We start from the raw sequence: 16,385 nt of genomic DNA on the forward strand, positions 1-16,385 counted from the left end.
AACCCAGATACTGAATAGTTAAGAGTCCTTCAACAAAACCATCAAGACTGATCACCTTAGAGTAAAGTGCACTAGTCAGAAAGCCATACCTATGCAGTCACAATTTCCAACTGGCTCTGGGGTGCCACTTTTTTAAAAAAAATTGTTTAATGTTTATTTATTTTTAAGACAGAGAGAGACAGAGCATGAGCAGGGGAGGGGCAGAGAGAGAGGGAGACACAGAATCTGAAGCAGGCTCCAGGCTCTGAGCTGTCAGCACAGAGCCCGACGTGGGGCTTGAACTCGTCAGCTGCAAGATCATGACCTGAGCGGAAGTCAGCCGCTCAACCGACTGAGCCACCCAGGGGCCCCTCTGGGGTGCCACATTGTAAATATGAATAAACAGCCAAGGAAAACATTTGAGGAAAGTCTCTACCATGCAAAATGAACAGATAAAAAGAACTAGGAAAAATTAAAACAATACAAAGAGAAGGAAGCAATTTTTCAGGACAGAAGACAATATACTGCAGAAGAATAGGCTTTAAAATAAAAACACTCCATAAGAACAAACAGAAAGAACCCTTAAAAATTAAAAATATGAAGGGTGCCTGGGTGGCTCAGTCAGTGAAACATCTGATTTGATTTCAGCTCAGGGAATGATCTCATGGTTTGTGAGATCAAGCCCCACGCTGGTCATGGAGCCTGCTTAAAATTAAGAAAAATTAAATTTAAATTTAAAATATGGTAGCAAAAATTAAAAATTCAACTGAAGCATTTGAGGGTAGACTTGAAGTAATCTGCCAAAAAATAGAATAAAAAGAAACAGATGAAACATATGAGAGGAATAATAAGAAAATTAAAAGGCCAATCCAAAAGGTCCAAAAGCCAAAATAAAAGAATTCCAGAAAAGGTGAATTGAGAAAATGAAAGGAAAAAAATTGCTAGATATAACTGAAGAAAAATTCCCCCAAACCAAAAGACATGAGTCTCCAGGTTTAAAACAATCCACCAAGTACCCAGAACAATGGATTTTTTTAAAGCCTGTATCAAGGTACATCATTGTGCAGTTTCAGGGACTCACAGGTAAAGATTAGTTTCTGAAAGCTTTCAGAGGGGCAAGGGCACAAGGTCACATACAAAAGAGCAAGGAAGAAGATCACACTGGACTATTTAATCAGCAACACTGGAATGGAGCAGTACCTTCAACATTATTTGGTGTAATCATTGCAAACATAGCATTTAATACTTAGCCAAACTATCCATCAAGAATGAAAGTAAACTAATCACATTCTCAAACATACAAAACCTCAGGTAATTTTACTTCCAGTGAACTTTTTCTTAGAAAACATATATATTTTTGACAGAACCATTATACCAAAATGAGAAGAAAGAGGAAGATGGCAGCCCAGGGAAAGAAGTGATCCAACACAGGATGGGGAAATTCCCCATTGACCATAGAGGGAGTTCTCCAGATTACGGTCATGTAGCAAGCATAAAAGCAAACGGTACAGGTGGGACCCAGAGGATGACAGTCCCCAAGAAGGAAAAAGTGAACTCAGTGGAATGCTACTTTTTTCTTACTTGAGATATAGTTCACATACCATAAAATTCAACCTTTAAAGTGTGAAGTTCACCGACATTTAGAATATTGACAACGTTTTGCATCTATCTGTCACCACTATCTAATTTGAGAATATTTTTATTTCCCCCCAGATAAGTGCCATGCACATTAGCTTAGCTTTCTCTTCCTGTTTCCTCTTCTTCCCAGCCCTTACAGCCACTAATCTTTCTGCCTCTATGAATTTGCATATGCTGCATATATATACATATAAATTTTACACACACACACCTTGAAGTATCTTCAGAGTTTATCCATGCTATCGGTACTTCATTCATTTTTTTCAGCAGTGAGAGAACATATACATTTTATAAATTTGTTTAAGTTTATTTTTTTAATTTATTTTGAGAGAGAGTGTGTGTGTGTGAGTGGAGGAGAAGCAGAGGGAGAGGGGGAGAGAGAGAATCCCGAGCAGTCTCCAGAGACCAACGCTAGGCTTGATCCCATAAACTGTGAGATCGTGACTCCAGCCGAAACCAAGAGTCAAACACTCAACCAGCTGAGCCACCCAGATGCCCCAGTGTTTTTTAAACTAATCTCTACACCCAGTGTGGGGCTCAAACTTACAACCCTGAGATCAAGAGTTGCACACTCCACCAACTGAGCCAGCCAGGCACCCCAGTAGTTCATTCCTTTTTATAGCTGAGCAATATGCCATTGAATAGCTATCCCACATTCTGTCTATTTTTGTGCCATTCAGGTTATTTCTACTTTGGAGTTGTTATAAATGCTGCTACTATCAACAATGATGTACGAGTTTTTATATGAACTTATGTTTTCAGTTCTTTTGAATATGATGGAATATGTCTTATATTTGATCATGCTAAAAAGAAAAGTTTGGGAATGAATAAATGGTAGGTTCATAGAAAACTACTAAGCAAAAGAAAAAAAAAGAAAAGAAAGATAAAGGGGAAGTTATTAACTAATTCCAAATGAAAACAAAAGGTTGTATAAAAAGGAAGTTTATTCATAGTGTAGTACATGGCTTAGTAAACACTGTGTCACTGCAAACACAATATTTGTATGAATAGAGTAAAAATTATGATAGAACTACTTTGGGAGGAAGAAAAGAAAAACTACTTTGTGTGTGTATGTGTGTGTGTGTGTGTGTGTGTGTGTGTGTGTGTATCAAGGATAGATATCCAGAAATTAAGTCCAGAAAATATTTAACACATCCTTTAATAATCAATAGAGTAAGAAAACAAAAACAAAAATAGCAATGAGGTCAGAGATTTGAAGACACTTAAGCTTGCTCTGATGGTAATTTGTAGAACATTGCACCGAACAGTTAGAGAATGTCCATCCTATTCAGGCACACAGCAATTGACCATGAGGCTCTAAGGCTGATTTTAACAAATATCAAGCAATAGATACCATATGGGTAACTTTCTGACCAAAATGTAGGTTGGAAATCAGTAACTAACAATGTAACTGAAAAAAAATTGTCAGTTAAAAATTATAGTTTCAGCACACCCACTGTATTCATTTTCTGTGCTGTGTAACAAATTGACACAACGTAGAGACTTGAAGTAGCACACACTTGTTATATCAGTTTCTGTGGGTGAGGATTCTGGACTTGGCTGAACTGGGTCCTCTGCTCAGAATCTTCCGAAGCTGAAAAATGTCAGTGGGGCCGCAACCCTTTCTGGAGCTCTGGTCCTCTTTCTAGCACCTGTGAGTGTTGTTCCTTGTGGAACAGTTCAGTTCCCTGTGGTTGTAGGACTGAGTCCACAGCTCCTAGAAGCCACCGCCCATTCTCTCCACAGCCAAGGCAGGTCACCTCACAACAGCTTACCTGTTAAAGACCAATAGAAGGGTGTCTCCCACGGGTAAGACAGTCTCTCTCTCTCTCTCTCTCTCTCTCTCTCTCTCTCTCTCTCTCTCCCACAGTCTCTAAGTCTATCTCACTGGCTGTGATATCTTATAAGCATGGGATTACCAGCACTTCACTTTTGCCATATTCTCTTGGCTAGAAGAGAGTCCCAGCTCCTGCCCACATTCAAGGACAAGGGATTGTACAGGGCAGAGTACTAGGGGTGGAGATGATGGAGGCCATCCCAGAATTCCACTTACCACACTCACTGATAGAATAAGAAATCATAGTGGTAATGAATAGACTTCACCCATAGCTAACTTATGAAACACTTTTATTGAAGAAAGATTTAATTTTAATAAGTCACATTCATCTACCTTTGTGGTTTGAGCATTTTGTGTCATCTTTAAGAAATTCTTTCCAACCCTGAAGTCATAAATATTTTATCCTGAAAGTATTAGGGCTTTGCTTTATACATTTAAATCATTAATTCAATTTATAATTTACTTATACATGGTCTGATATTTTTAGATTTTTTTCCAGACAACCTTTTTTTCAGCACCACTTGTTGAATAATTACAACTTTACCTGCTAATTTCTAATTCAGTCTTTGTTGTATGTGAAATAACATATAAGCATGGGTCTATTTCTGGGTCTTCCAGTCTGTTCCCTTGGTCTGTCCTTATACCAATACCCACTGCCTTAATTAATATGGTTTTATGTTAGGGTTATCTGTAGAGGAAGCGCTCCCACCATGTTGTTCTTCCTTAGAGTGGTTTTGACTATTCTCAGACTTTTGTTATTCCATGTGAAGTTTAGATTCAGCTTGTTTTGTTTTATTAAAAATATATATATCAGAATTGGAACTGAAATTATAGCATCTCTAGAAATTAATCTCCTTTAAATTGGATTTTCCCATTCATGTATTTGGTATAACCAACCCTCTCTTTACTTAGGCCATTTATGTATTTCAATAAAGTCATAATTTTTTCCACCAAGGTATTACACATTTTTGGGTTAAATTTATCCCTAGGTATTTTATAGGTTTAGTTACCATCTATATACCTTTTAGTATATAAAATGTACTTCAAAAATAGTTTTTTTCTTATAAGTAGCAATGCAATTGTTTATTGTTCTTGAATTCAACAATCTTGCTGAGCTTTTTCTTAATACTAATATTCTGAGTGTGGATTCTTTTGCTTTTTCGTCTCTATACAGTCATGTCATTTGCAAATAACTACAAGTATGCTTATTATTTCTCAATCTTTACACATATTTCTATTTCTTGTATTACTACAAAAACCACAATATCTAATAATATGAATGCTGTCTTGTTCTATAAGATATAACATAACATATGGGTAGGATTTTGATAAATATCCTTTGCCCTAGGTTGCTGGGAGCTTTAAAAAAATCATTAATGGAAACAGAAAAAAAAGAAGTTATTTGGATTTGATGAAAATTAAAAAAAAAAAATTTGTGCATCAAAGAACACCATCAAGGGGCTCCTGGGTGGCTCAGTCAGTTGAGCATCCAACTCTCGATTTCGTCTTAGGTCATAACCCCAGAGTCATGGGATCGAGCCCCAATCAGGCTCCACACTGAGCATGGAGCCTGCTTAAGATTCTCTCTGTCTCCCTCTGCCCCTTTCCCCTCCTTCTTACTCTCTCCTTCTTACTCTCTCCTTCTTTCTCTAAAACAAAAGTAATCATAAAAATAATACAAATAACAGTATCAAGAAAATGAAAAACAAAATACGTTTAAATCACATATTGGAAAGGGATTTGTATTCAGAATATACAAAGAACTCTCACAACTCAATAATAAAAAGGAAAAGAACCCAATTTTAAATGGACAAAGGATTTGAATAGACATTTGTGCAAAGATATACATACAGCCAGTAAGCACATGAAAAGATAGTCAATATTAGCCATCAGGGAAATGCAAATAAAAACCACAGTGAGATCACTTCACATTCACTAAGACGGCTAGAATGAAAAGGACAGACTAAAACAAGTGCCCTCAAAGATATGAAGGAATTCACTTCGTACAGTGCTGGTGGGAATGTAAATTAGTGCAGCTGCTTTGGAAAACAGTCTGGCTGTTCCTCAAAAGGTTAAACGTAGGGGCGCCTGGGTGGCTCGGTTGGTTAAGCGTCCGACTTCAGCCAGGTCACGATCTCGCGGTCCGCGAGTTCGAGCCCCGCGTCAGGCTCTGGGCTGATGGCTCAGAGCCTGGAGCCTGTTTCCGATTCTGTGTCTCCCTCTCTCTCTGCCCCTCCCCCGTTCATGCTCTGTCTCTCTCTGTCTCAAAAATAAATAAATGTTAAAAAAAATAAAAAAAAAAAAAGGTTAAACGTAGAGTTGCCGTAGGATCCGTCGATTCCCTTTCTGACAGTTCCACCTCTAAAAACCACGTCCACGCAAAAGCATGTGCGTACATGTTCATAGCAGCATTATTTGTAATGGGAACAACCCAAATGCCCATCAACTGATGAACTGGTAAACACAGTGTGGTCTATCCATACAATAAAGTAATATTCAGCAATAAAAACAATGCAGTGCCAATACAGGTTAAAACATGGATGAACCTTGAAGTCACTATGCTAAGTGAAAGAAGATAGTCACAAAAGCCCACATACGGTATGATTCCATCAGTGTGGGCAAAATAGGCAACTCTAGAGATGGAGCGTAGATCAGCGGTTGCTCAGGATGTGGTAAAGGGTCAGGAATGAGGAATCATTGCTAATGGGCAAAGGGTGTAGTGGGTAGGTGATGAAAATGTTCTAAAATTAGATAATGGTGATGGATGCCCAACTCTGAATATTCTGAAAACCCTCAACGGTGCACTTTAAAAGGGTGAATTATATATATATCAATAAAATTGTAAAAAATTAAATTTCAGGGGCGCCTGGGTGGTTCAGTTGGTTAAGCGACCGACTTCAGCTCAGGTCATGATCTCACGGCTTATGAATTCGAGCCCCACATTGGGCTCTGTGCTGACAGCTCAGAGCCTGGAGCCTGCTTCAGATTTTGTGTCTCCCTCTCTCTCTGCCCCTCCCACTCACGCTCTATTTCTCCTTCAAAAATAAATAAACGTTAAAATTTTTTTAAAAAATTAAATTTCAGGTAAACAACTATTCTCACATGACTATGTGTCATGCAGTATTTTAGCTGGCAACCCTAGTTAGGAGAATTACTAATTAGGAGAATTATATTGTATCATATCATATCATATTATATTTATATTAGAATTATATTCACCTGGAGAAAGAGTGATATCCAGAATACAAAGTACATCCTCACTGCCAGGTGACTCTTTCAATGAAAGCCAAGTCTTAGAAGAATTCTGTCACCATGGAAACACTTATTAGCAGGCAGTTACAAATACAGTCACGCTAACATTCTCATTATTTCCAACATCCCTTACACTGAAGGAGGACCCTCCACATTCTGATTGTGATATCAGAAAACCTTCACCTCAGTCACTGCTGGATCCAGGCAGATGTATTGCCTTACTTCTGGAGCACAACTCCTATTGTCTTTGAGTGGTACCCCTAAGGTTGTGCAGACTAGCAACAGGATTCCAGACAGTGGCTCCTAACTGGGGTCTTGCAGAATTGCACCCTTGACTAGATGCACCCCCCAGGGTGCAGGCTGATGTCTCACTTACCCAAACACACCTCTCACACAGCCAGTGCCAAAGTATGTTTTTACTGTTCATTTATTATTTATTTTGAGAAAGTGGGTGGGAGAGGCAGGAAGAGAGGGAGAGAGAGAATCCCAAGCAGAATCTTCACAGTCAGCACAGAGCCTGACGTGGGGATCGATCTTACGGAGGGTGAGATCATGACCTGAGCTGAAATCCAGAGTCAGACACTTAACCAACTGAGCCACCCAGGCACCCCGTGTGCCAAAGTATTTTAAAGTAATTATAGATAGTGTAAAAACTTCAATGATAGACCCAGCCATGTGACTGCTCTTTTTAATTTTTAATAAAATTCTTGGTATTTCAGGCTTATGTTCTATCATCATTTTAATAAGTGAAAAACATTCTTTGAATGCAGAAAAAATATCGTCGACCCGGAAGACCCCCGATGTGCCCGGTTGACGCTCACTGGCCAGATGACTGCAGTGTCTCCAGAAGAAGTAGAATTTGCCAAGCAAGCCATGTTTTCAAGGTTTGTATATGCTTTGAAGTTGGTTTGTCCAGAAATACACTGTAATAAAAAGCGGAAGTCAGGACTGTGCCATGTGATGCCTCTGAGGCATAGTGTATCTATGCCTCTCATAGATAGTGAAGGTCTGAGCTGTGATATCAGCAACATGCTGCAGGTGACAGCAGAGGCCAGGCAGACTGTCTTCCCGTGGCCTCACCCTGCCTTTAGACAGCACCCCACACTGAGGGATTCCAGGCGCTCTTCCCTGTGCACTTGCAACCCTCTACAACGCCCTGCCTTGATATGGAAATAACCAGGGGCCCCTGGGTGGCTCAGTCAGTTAACATCCAACTCTTGGTTTTGGCTCAGGTCATGATTTCATGGTTCATGAGTTCGATCCCTGGGTCTGTCTCTGTGCTGACAGTGTGGAGCCTGCTTGGGATTCTCTCTCTCCCTGTCTCTCCCTGTCTCTCTCTGCCCCTCCCTGGCTTGTTCTCTCTCTCAAAAAATAAATAAACATTAAAAAATTTAAAAAATGGAAGTAAATAATTGAGGCTTTGTAGAGAAATCCAGAAAACAGACATTTTCATACATCCAGAAGTGAAAGAACACTTCTCAGTGTGGTCCTCTCACACCTACATCTGACCCACTGAGGATTCTTGCATAGACAGGCTTTCTGCCCCCACCCTCCTGCCCTGACCTGCTTACTGAATCAGATTCTCTGGATGTAAGACTCAATCTAAATTTTAAAAGCAGGTCCCAGGAAATTAGCATTTCTACTAAAGTTTAAAAATCACCGCTGTAGGGATCAAAATGTGCCAGAGGGCAGACCAGTTAGCAGGAGGCGGGAGGCCCAGAGCTCCTGAAAGGTAAGGAGGGTGCCTGCTTGGAGGGGTGGTCTCCCATGGGTCAGGAGGGTGTCTGTGCAGGGAGGGCAGCAGGGAGTGGAAGGGTGGAGCCAGGGCTAGGAGCTGTGTGTGTCTTCCCAGAGGCACAGCCAATGAAAACAGGCAGATTCACACTTCGTGTTAGTTAGTGGAAGAGTAAGACGAAAGCAAATCGTAAGCTGCAGGAGCTACCCACACCCCAAAGGAGGTGGAAAGATTTTACATACAGGGGAACCATCAAATAAGTAAACACGGTAAGGACAGGGGAAGCCTGGTTTCTCACACCACAGGAAGGGGTTTTTTACACGTAAACGGAGAAAATGAGAGTGAACTCTGGAATTGGATTGCGATTGGATATATCAACATGAACGTGTGGTTTTCAGTACATAGATTGAGAAAAGAGCATAGGGGTGTGTGTGTGTGATTTATTTTTTAACTTCACTGTCCTCTTTTTTTAATGTTTATTTATTTTCTAGAGAGGGGGAGGGGCAGGGAGCGAGGGGAACAGAGGATCTAAAGCTGGCCCTGTGCAGATAGCAAAGAGCCTGATGTGGGGCTTGAACTCATGAACCCCATGATCATGACCTGAGCTGGTCAGATACTTTACTGACTGAGCCACCCAGGCTCCCCGGCCTAGCTGTCCTCTTTCCTTCTAAACCCTCCTCTTTCATGTTATGATAGGCAGTGAGACTAGGTCAAAACCCTAGGGAGACCATTGGGTTCATTAAATTCATTCCGTATTTTCTGTAGGCACAGTGTTGCTGAATTTTCCACCACCATGTTACGAGGGTGCCTTTACCTCCTGCTTCCACTAACTTTATCTTTACCTTCTTTTAAACCCCTGCTGTCAGTCTCCTCCAGGTCCCTCCCCCTGCCACTCGCTGCCTGGATGCAAAACCAGTGCCCCCTGGGATTTGTTATAGTTGCAGGTGCCAAAATGTGTTCTGGCTGCAAGTACAAAACGTGTTTGCTGCAAATAACAATAACAACAACCTTTTATCATCTTGGCTGCACAAGTATTTGGAGTATTGGGGCATCACATCAGCTTATTTCCAACTTATTTCCAAATGGTTTAGGGGGAAAGAAATAGTTCATTGTACTGTACTTTTCAACTTCTCTGTGAGTTTACGGTTATTTCAAAATAATATTTTTTATAAAAGGTCATCAGCCTATTATTGCATCTGCATTGTTGCAAATGTTCTTCCCAGTCTGCACTTGGTCTTCGAATTTTTGTAACATTTTTAGATATGAGTAAAATTTTTATTTTTATGAAGTTTATTTTTTTTCATGTTTATTGATGTGTTTTGAGAGAGAGAACACACACATGCCAGTGGGGGAGGGGCAGAGAGAGAGAGAGAATCCCAAGCAGGCTCCAGCGTGGAGCCAGACATGGGGCTTGATCTCACGACCATGAGATCATGACCTGAGCTGAAATCAGGAGTCGGACACTTAACCGGCTGAGCCACCCAGGTGCCCCAATTTTTATGAAGTTTAAAAGAAGTGGGCTGGGGCACGTGGGTGGGTCAGTCGGTTGAGCATCCGACTTCAGCTCAGGTCATGATCTCACGGTTCGTGGGTTCAAGCCCCACGTCAGGCTTTGTACTGACAGTGCCTGTGTTTAGGGTTACACGTGAGAGAGAAAGCAAGTCAGTAAGCAGAAGGTGGAATGTGATGTTCCCTGTCCACTCTGTCTGACTCTCAACTTGGTTCAACACTTGTAAGCCTGCTGCAGGAATGGAAATCTCCCCCTGAGCAGATTTGTTTCGGAGGCCCGCAATTCTTTTGACATCTCACAGAGACAGAGATGCATAACGCCTTTCTTTATGTTTCCTGATAACAGCAACCGGCATCCACTGAGCACTTGCTCTGTGCAGGTGCTTTATGTGTGCAGAGTTGTTTGCTCCCCCCGCAGCCCCACAATCAGAGCACTGTCACTGTTGGCCCCCCTGACGGTGAGGAGACCGGGGTTTGAGAGGGCAAACAGCCCACGAAGCACCACAGCTCATCAGCAGCCCGCCAGTGATCCGAACAAAGGAGCCTGGTGCAAGACTGGGCTGCCCCTCTGTGGAGATGGCAGTTTCCTGCCTTCCTAAGGCTGCCCCAGTCCCCATCCTTGGCTCCCTGGCATCCGCCTCTGGCTTCAGCCCAAATGGGGCCTGGAGTCTGAAGGGCTGGATGACCTGTCCAGTGATACGCCAACTCTGGAGCGGTGCCCTGGGAGGGACACCCCCTGATAAGAGCAGCTGTGTCGTGACCTCTCCTTTATTTCTGCAGACACCCAGTTCTGAGGAAGTGGCCTCGTCAGTATGAGTGGTTCTTTATGAAGATGAAGATAGAACATATCTGGCTTCAGAAATGGTATGGTGGAGTATCCGACATTTCAAGGGAGGAATACTTCAAGGCAGTTCCAAGAAAGGCCTGATGCAGTAAGAGGAAAGCGCTCGGTGTTTGCGTGAAATGAAAATCTTTTAAGTGCTGCTGCCGACGGCGACTGACTGCTGACTCTTCGTGGCCAGGGTTCGCAGCAGCCCTCTCATCCTCACAGCAGAACGAGAGAGGGTGGCCAGGGAACCCTGTGCCAGACTGGATATTAAAGTGGTCATTTGCAAACTCCCAATCCACACAGGTACTCACATATATAGCCTTTGTTCATATCGTATTCACACCCGTCTCACCGACTTGAGAAACATTGTTGGTTGTCAAAGTGACACGTTGAGACAGTTGCCGTTCCATTCCTTAGGACAAAAAAAAAAAAAAAAAGGTATGTGCAATGTGATTGCACTGTATTGTGAGAGTGTTTTTGTTGCTTGCTGTGCCCAAAGCAGTCTTGATTCGAAACTCACTGCAACCATGAAGGAACTAAGTGCATCACACGGTCAGTCTTGAGTTTGGGGTGAGCATGCAGGACTGTTTGTCTCCGGATTATCCATCGCCATGTACTGAACTGCAGGTGCACTATGAAGTCACATTTGCTAGAATGTATCAGTTACTTATGAAGCTTTGGTCGCGCTGTAACATGATAATGGCATGAGAACAGAGTCTTGTGCGCAGCCCTATCTGTGTAAACAGGCCATGGGAATATACTAATGAGGTGGGACAGCCTCAGCAACAAGCTCTCCAGACCCCCACTGCTAGTGCTTCTGACAGAGGGTTCCCTTCTCTCAGGCATGAGGTGTGGCAACCAAAATAAGAAGCGTCTCATTCTGTGGTATGTGGAGAGGAGAGGGGAGAGGCTGAAGAGGGGAAGGAAACAGGACAAAGTGTAAGAAGAGGAAGCAAAGAAGTCAGTAATTGAAGGCACACTCCCTGCCCAGCTTTAGACCAGGCCCTTGGCAAGATCATCTCATTTAAGCCTTATAACCAGTGAGAGTCACATCATCATTACTACTTACAGATGAGAAAACTGAGGCTCAGAGAGGCTAGGTCCATGCCCCAAGACCTGACTCCAGAACTCACTGCGCACAATGGATAGAGTGGTACTTAGATCGTTTCCAATCTTGAGAAAAAGACAAGAGAGTTACTGAAATGCACAGGTGCTCATTGAATCGGCAAAATCAGTATAGTGATGACTAGCCTGCCTGTGATGATTTGTCACTGTTAACTACCAAAACAAACAAAAATTCGTCTCTGAAATTTGGTTGTTACTACAGATTTAAAATGTTTCTACAAATTATGTGCAGGAGCTCCTGGTTTTTCAAGAAACTACATTGTACCTGAGTACACATCTAAGGCCTCTAAGGACCTATGTGTATATATCCAAGACCTCTTATATTGAAGTCTATAAAGCATCAAGCAGTACCCCATTTTCTGTCTTTTCATAATGGCCATAAACCCTCTCTGGTGGGTTAGGTACATCGTATAACATAAAAACGCAACACTATATATAGGAAATATACATTTTTAAAATAAGTAAAAATGTTATTAATGATCATATTTTTGTTTAAAAAATTAAGACATGAACAGAGTTTGAGACGTCAAAATATTTTTAAGTGCCTTTTACTAAAAGCATAGTAAGATGCACAGAAGTCTTTATTTGTCAAAAGTCAATTCTCAGAAGAGTTCCTAGCAATTTCTAATATATAAGAATAAGGTAATTTTGATGGTATTTCATACTTCTGAGTTTAAAATTACTGCTATCACCAATTTAGAGGTAAGAGGGGACAACTGGAAGGACATACCACATACTCCATAAGTCAACCTCACACCTTAATTCTTTGAGCATCACTACCTCCTGGTTCTGTCTTATGAATAATATTCCTATGCTAAGTTTGCTTTTATAAGCAGTTTCCACTTAGCTCATTAAAGGCCTCTCTGTTGCTTCAAGGGACTTTGTAGTGTGGGTGCCATTTATAACCACTGATGAATGTTATCAGTTATTTATCCAAATTATAGGAAATGAACTCTAGACAGGTTGGATGATAAGAAAAGTGTTGAAAATGCACTTGTTTGAGAATGATGGGCCTCATTCAGGCCAGTGAATTTTAGCAAATCTCCAGACATTTACACTGATAAAAATGTTTAAGGCTGTACCAGAAGTTCTACACATGGCAATAAAGCAAGAAAAAGAAATTAAATGCATATGATTGGAAAGAAAGAAATAAAAATATCTCTGTTTACATATGACATGATAGAAAATTCCAAAGAATCTGTTAAAAAGAAAAGAAAAGAAAGAACTCGTGGGTTCAGCAAGATTTCAGGATATGAGATCAGCACACAAAATATAATCATATTTCTAAATATTAAAGATGAACAAAGTGGAAACAAAAATTAAAAGCATAATATCATTTATAATCACTCTGAAGAAAATAAATACTTAGGTATAAATTTATCAAAACATGTATAAGATCTAAATGCTGAAAATTAAAAGATACTAATGAAAGAAATCAAAGATCTAAATAAATGAAGAGATATACCATGTTCATGGATTGGGAGACACAAAATAGCAAGGATGTCAGTTCTCCCCATATTTTTCTATAGATTTAATCCAATTTCTATCAAAATCTCAGCAAAGTTTGTAGACATATTCAAGTTTATTCTAAGAGTTCCAAGACATAGGCCTTGGAATAACTAAAACAATCTTGTAAAAGAAAAATAAGTAGGAGAAATCACTCTATTCAATATAAAAACTTATTATGTAGCTATAGTAATCAAGATAGTATGGTATTTATTGATGGAGGCACAGACACATACATCAATAGAACAGGATAGAAAATCTAGAAATAGATCCACACAAATATACTCAGTTGGGTATACTCCCTCTTCAATGGAGGGAGAATAGTCTTTTCAGTAAATGTGTTAGAGCAATGGGATATCCACAGGCAAATAACCTCAACCTACCTGTCACACCTTGTATAAAAATTAACTCAAAATGGATCATAATTCTAAACATAAAATGTAAAACTATAAAATTTTTTTTTTAAATAGAAAATCATAGGGACCTAGGGTTAAGCAAAGAGTATTTTCACACCAAAAAGCATAATCCATAAAGGAAAGTTGGATAAATTGCCCTACATCAAAATTTTAAACTTTTGCTCTGAAAAAGACCATGTTAAGGGAATGAAAAGACAGGCTACATACAGACTGAGAGAAAAATATTTGCAAGTCCATTTCCAACAAAGGACTGGTATCTAGAATATATGGAGAACTCACAAAAACTCAACAGTGTTTTTTAAAAATCCAATTAAAAAATGGAGAACATATACAGACTTTTCACTGAAGAAGATGTACAAATGGCAAATAAGCCCATGAAAAGATACTCAATATCGCTAATCATTAGGGAACTGCAAATTAAAACCACAATGAGATACCACTAAGCACCCATCAAAATTGCTAAAAATGTAACAACACCAAATAATAGTAAGGATGCAAAGAAACTGGATCAGTCTTATATAGCTGAGGGGAATGAAAATGGAACAGCCACTCTGAAAAACCATTTGGCAGTTTCTTATAAAACTAAACATGCAGCTGCCACACCACTCAGCAATTGCACTGTTGGGCATTTGTCCCAGAGAGGTGAAAACGTATGTTCACACAAAAACTTGTACGTGAATATACATAGCAGCTTTATTCATAATATTCAAAAACTGTAAACAACCAGATGTCCTTTAATGGGTGGCTGGTGAAACATATGATACATCCGTGCCATGGAATACTACTCAGCAATAAAAATAATTTCTCATACAAGCAACAGCTTGGATGAATCTCCAGAGTATTATGCTGAGTGAAAAAGTCAATCCCACAAGGTTACATACTGTAGAATTCCATGTATACAACATTTTGAAATGCAAAATTCTAGAAATAGAGAACAGATTAGAGTTTGCTAGGGAGGAGGGTGGAGAAGGAGAGAGGTGGGTAACACACAGGATCCTTGGGATGGAACATTCTATATCTTGACTATACCAGTATGAAAATCCTGGTTGTGATATGGTATAGTTTTGCAAGATATTACCATTGGGAGAAGCTGGGTAAAAGGCAGACAGGATCTCTTCGTATTATTTCTTACAACTGCATGTGAATCTACAATTTCTGCAATTATCTCAGAGTAAAAAGTCTAATACAAATAAAATTGATGGCTTAGCTTACTTAATAAGGCATTTATGCTACATCTTGTTAGTCCCCAATGAAATGAAGAACTGAGCCATGTGCCAAAATCTAACAGAACAGACAACATTAGTTTACTTTTGTCAACCATCAACCTATGCATTTGTGAAAGTGATAGAAGATTTAAGTTTTCTAAATGTATTCAATTTAACACTGAATACAAATTAATAAGAATTCAACAAATCTCTGTATTGGTTTTACATGGGACACTTAGAAGGGGACAATATCTTCAAGTTTCTGACATAAGCATGTTGAGTAAGCTATAGGTGCATATAGGAATCCAAGTCTCCACATACTGATTCTCCACTGATATTTATAACAAAGAACTATATTTCCATGAATCTTCCTGAAATATTCTTAAATATTCTGGGAAAGTATTCTTCTTCTGTTTCTGTGAATAGCTATCCTGATCCCGTTTATTTACAGTGATTGTACAAATCTATGATGGTGACACAGAGAGTATAATTCTGATGTTACTTGCTTCAGTATACCTTGTATATGTTGATTAATTATAAAAGAGTTATTCTTTGGTTGAAATGTATTTCTACAATTTTTCCAGAAAATCTGTATTTCATTTTCAATAATTTAGCCATCAAATTCTGTTCTGAAAATAAAACTTCTCTGGAATAATTTATTGATGCATATTTGATTGCTATAACAGCAATTATAAAACTTGAATTATAACAAAGCTATGGTTTGTCTATGTTATGTGATGCATGTGGAGTGTGAAATCTATTTTCAACACTAGATATGTCTATTTAACCAAAGACTATTTCATTCTTGACATGATTCTCGTGCTCAATTAAATAAAATTATGATATTTATGTACAGTCCTTTCATATAATATTGCAAATTGACATTACTGGATTTCTAAGAAAATAGATGCTATTAGAATAAATCAGCAGTTAAATTTTCTATAGAAAGGAAAGAATCTGCAGGGGAGCTTTGTTGATGTGATTTTTTAAGGCTCTAAGTACAATGCACTTAATTGGCAGACTTGAAAATGCTGATGTAGCCACACTTTGGTGTTGCCACTCTCAGAAGTATTTGCCATTTTTAGCATACTTGTTGTTCCCAGACTTCAGGGCTATGAAAAAGCTCCCTTTCACTGCTGAGAAAACATGCCTAAGGAGTCCCACATGGAGTGTGCCAAAAAATGACAAGCTCACAAGAATGATCAATCCTGCAGCTTCCATAGACCACCCACCACTATTCTGGCTTCCCGGAGATATTCTTGTTCTCCATTTAGTAACCAGTTGGCCAATTTACCCACGATTGAAGGTTCTCCAGGACATAGGTCTTTCAGTGGTGGAGTCCAGAAAGTCTGGG

General features: G+C 39.7%; 1 protein-coding gene across 1 annotated transcript in view; it reads left to right on the forward strand.

Annotated features, from left to right (window-relative positions):
• The window catches only part of CREG2 (cellular repressor of E1A stimulated genes 2), a 36,583-nt gene extending 20,675 nt beyond the window's left edge, over positions 1-15,908 (forward strand). The window contains exons 3-4 of the mRNA XM_027069311.2: positions 7,477-7,590; positions 10,731-15,908. Of these exons, the coding sequence (XP_026925112.1) occupies positions 7,477-7,590; positions 10,731-10,878 (262 nt within the window). The 3' untranslated portion in view covers positions 10,879-15,908. The remainder of the gene's footprint in view (positions 1-7,476; positions 7,591-10,730) is intronic.
• Positions 15,909-16,385: the final 477 nt, after the last annotated feature.

The sequence above is a fragment of the Acinonyx jubatus genome, chromosome A3, assembly GCF_027475565.1.
Source record: "Acinonyx jubatus isolate Ajub_Pintada_27869175 chromosome A3, VMU_Ajub_asm_v1.0, whole genome shotgun sequence".
Lineage (NCBI taxonomy): Eukaryota > Metazoa > Chordata > Mammalia > Carnivora > Felidae > Acinonyx > Acinonyx jubatus.